Source organism: Cebus imitator, unplaced genomic scaffold (assembly GCF_001604975.1).
Source record: "Cebus imitator isolate Cc_AM_T3 unplaced genomic scaffold, Cebus_imitator-1.0 Scaffold111, whole genome shotgun sequence".
NCBI classification, from domain to species: domain Eukaryota; kingdom Metazoa; phylum Chordata; class Mammalia; order Primates; family Cebidae; genus Cebus; species Cebus imitator.
The window spans coordinates 140,501-143,563 of record NW_016107426.1 but is presented as its reverse complement, the minus strand read 5'-3'; the positions used below and the strand labels follow the sequence as shown (position 1 = coordinate 143,563).

Genomic DNA, 3,063 nt, shown 5'->3' with positions numbered 1-3,063 from the left:
GTTTGTTTGTTTTGAGATGGAGTTTCACTCTTGTTGCTCAGGCTGAAGTGCAATGGCACGATATTGGCTCACTGCAACCTCCGCCTCCCGGGTCCAAGCAATTCTCCTGCCTCAGCCTCCTAAGTAGCTGGGATTACAGGCACACGCCACCACGCCTGGCTAATTTTGTATTTTTAGTAGAGACAGGGTTTCACCATGTTGGTCAGGCTGGTCTCAAACTCCCAACCTCAGGTGATCCACCCCCCTCAGCCTCCCAAAGTGCTGGGATTCCAGGACTGATTACTGGCTTATGTGCCACCATGTCTGGCCTTGTTATTTATGTTTCTTAATGGATGCTTATTCAGTTACTATTATGTAGAAATTTGTAACACAGGTGTTGAAGGAGAAACGATCTCTTCACGTAAAGGTTGAGGGCTGCAGCCCCTCCTGCGGGAAGATACAGTGGAAAGTTAATAGTCTGTGTTACCTTCTGAAACAGACAAGGCAGAAGACACTGTACCAGATTGAGTTTTCTGCTGCCTTGGGGTCACTAAGAGAGGAAAGCAAAAATTTGAAAGGAAGATGAAAGAAGAGAGCTGTTAAGGGTAGAACAGATTAGAGTGATTGACAGGGACTACTTTAAAATCAGAAAACGATGACATAGAACATTTCTCTTCCCTCTTTATCATAGTTGATGTCACTTTCAGTTCACCAACTTGGAAGGGGGAGCCATAGAAAGTTTGAGCTTGCCAACCAAAATGGACTTGAGAAATACATCCTGCAGGTAAAGCTCATGCTTTCCCCATGGGTCTCCTCTACTCTTCCCTTTTTGTGTTCCCATGACTTGACAAGTGTTTTCTATCTCATTATTCTAATGGTCACTGGGAGAATAAAAACTCTGCAATTAATACTCAGGGTGATCTTATACTCACAGTATTTTCTTATGTGCAATTGCAGGCAGCTTCAAAAGAAATCAGAGACTGTTGGTTTTCCAAAATAAATAAATTATTGATGGAACAACAAAATGACGTTAAAGGTAGGTTACCCCTGCTGACTTCCATCTGTAGGGTTATACTTATTTGAGCTCAGTGGGGGATGTGCAGATGGGGGATATTGATGAAGAAAATGGTTTGCTGGGAAAACAACTGTGGCCACATTTTCAGTCCCTGGAAGCACCTGTGCTTGCTTTCGATTGTGGTGGAGACGGAGGGGTTGTGTGATTGTGTGTGGTTGTGTTGGTGTGTCTCTTTTGATTGTGTTCCCCCCACACACCTAATTGCCAAGATCAACTTCGTAATAAATCTGAAGGTGACCCAAGAAAATGTTAACAGAGATTCAAATGGCCAATACTACCTTTCGGACATTGTACTACTCTTTTTAAACATCAAGATATAATCAACATACCAGAAAACTCACTGTCTTAAAGTATACAATTCTGTGAGCTTTTGACTATTCACAAGGTTCAGTAACCATCCCCAGTCTAATTCTAGTTTTTTTTATTTTTTACTTTTGTTTTTCGTTTTAAAGTATTTAACAAACTAATTCTAATTCTACTTCCAAAATCATAACTCTCTCCCAACAAAAAAATTCTATACCAATTAACAGTCCTTCTCTTTCTTTCCTTCCCCCAGCCCCTGGCAATCACTAATGTATTTTCCATCTCTGTTGGCTTTTTCTCTAGGCATTATATATATGGTCCTTTCTGTCTGGCTTCCTTCACTTCGCATATTTTTTTAAGTTTCATTTATGTTGCAGCATCTCTCAGTACCTCATACCTCTCTCTGGCTGAATAACAGTCCATTGTATGAATATACCATCTTTGTTTACCCATTCATTAGTTGATGAAGATTGGACTGTTTCCACTTTTTGGATATTGTAAGTAATGCTACTGTAGATATTTGTGTACAGATTTTTGTGCTAATCTTTATTTCCAATTTTCTTGGGTGTATATATATGGAATTGCCAGACTGTATGGTAACGTTTGTTAACTTTCTGAGGAACTTCCAAATCATCTTTCAAAATAATACCACCATTTCACATTCACATCAACAATATGTGGGGATTCGATTTTCTCCATTGCCTTACTAACACTTGTATTGTTAATTGTAATAATGACTATTCTTATTATTGCCATCCTAGTGGGCATGTACTGGTATCTCATTGTGATTTGGATTTTCATTTCCCTTATGGCTAGTGAAGTTGAACATCTTTTAACATGCATATTGGCCATTGGTATATCTTCTTTGTAAAAATGTCTATTCAACTCCTTTGAACATTTTTTAATTGGCTTGTCATTTTATGGTTGAATTGTAAGAGTTACGTATATATTCTGGATACTGGACTTTTACCGGATATGTTGTTTGCAACTATTTTTTCCTACACCGTGCATTGTCTTTTTACTCTCTTTGGTAGAGTTCTTTGCAAAGCATTTGTAGTTTTAACTCTTACAGTTAGGTCTTTGATTCATTCTGAGTTAATTTTTGTATTTGATGTGAATTAGGAGCCCAAGTTCATTTTTTTACATGTGGATATCCATTGTCCCAGAACCATTGGTTGAAAAGACTATTCTTTTCCCGCTTTGAATGGTCTTTGCATCCTTGTTGAAAATAAATTGGCTTTAGGTATAGAATTCTTTGTTGACACTCTTTTTCTGTAAGCACTTTGACTATGTCATCCCATTGCCTTCCGGACTCTGTGATCTCTGATAGCAATCAGCTGTTAATCTTGTTGAAGGGTCCTTGTATGTGCTTGCTGTTTTCAAGGTTCTTTCTTTGTCTTTGTTGACAGTTTGATTATATGTCTAGGTGTGGATCTTAATCTCTTTGAATTTATATTTCTTGGGGTTTATTGACATCCTTAAAGGTATAGATTAATGTTTTTCATCAAATTTGGGAAATGTTCAGCTATTTTTTCTTTAAATATTCTTTTATCACATTTGCCTTTCTCTCCTTCTACAACTGCCATTATGCATCATTAGTGTGATTGAAGGTATCTCACGGTCCCTGAGGCTCTCTCTATTCATCTTTCCTTCATTTCTCTTTCTCTTCCTCAGGCTGGATAGTTTCAATTGACTTATGTCTAAGT

General features: G+C 38.0%; 1 protein-coding gene across 1 annotated transcript in view; it reads left to right on the top strand.

The window, feature by feature from the left end:
* The window catches only part of MCF2L2 (MCF.2 cell line derived transforming sequence-like 2), a 235,861-nt gene that overhangs the window by 222,490 nt on the left and 10,308 nt on the right, over positions 1-3,063 (top strand). Inside the window, exons 26-27 of the mRNA XM_037741919.1 lie at positions 671-763; positions 937-1,015. Coding sequence (XP_037597847.1) covers positions 671-763; positions 937-1,015 — 172 coding nt within the window. The remainder of the gene's footprint in view (positions 1-670; positions 764-936; positions 1,016-3,063) is intronic.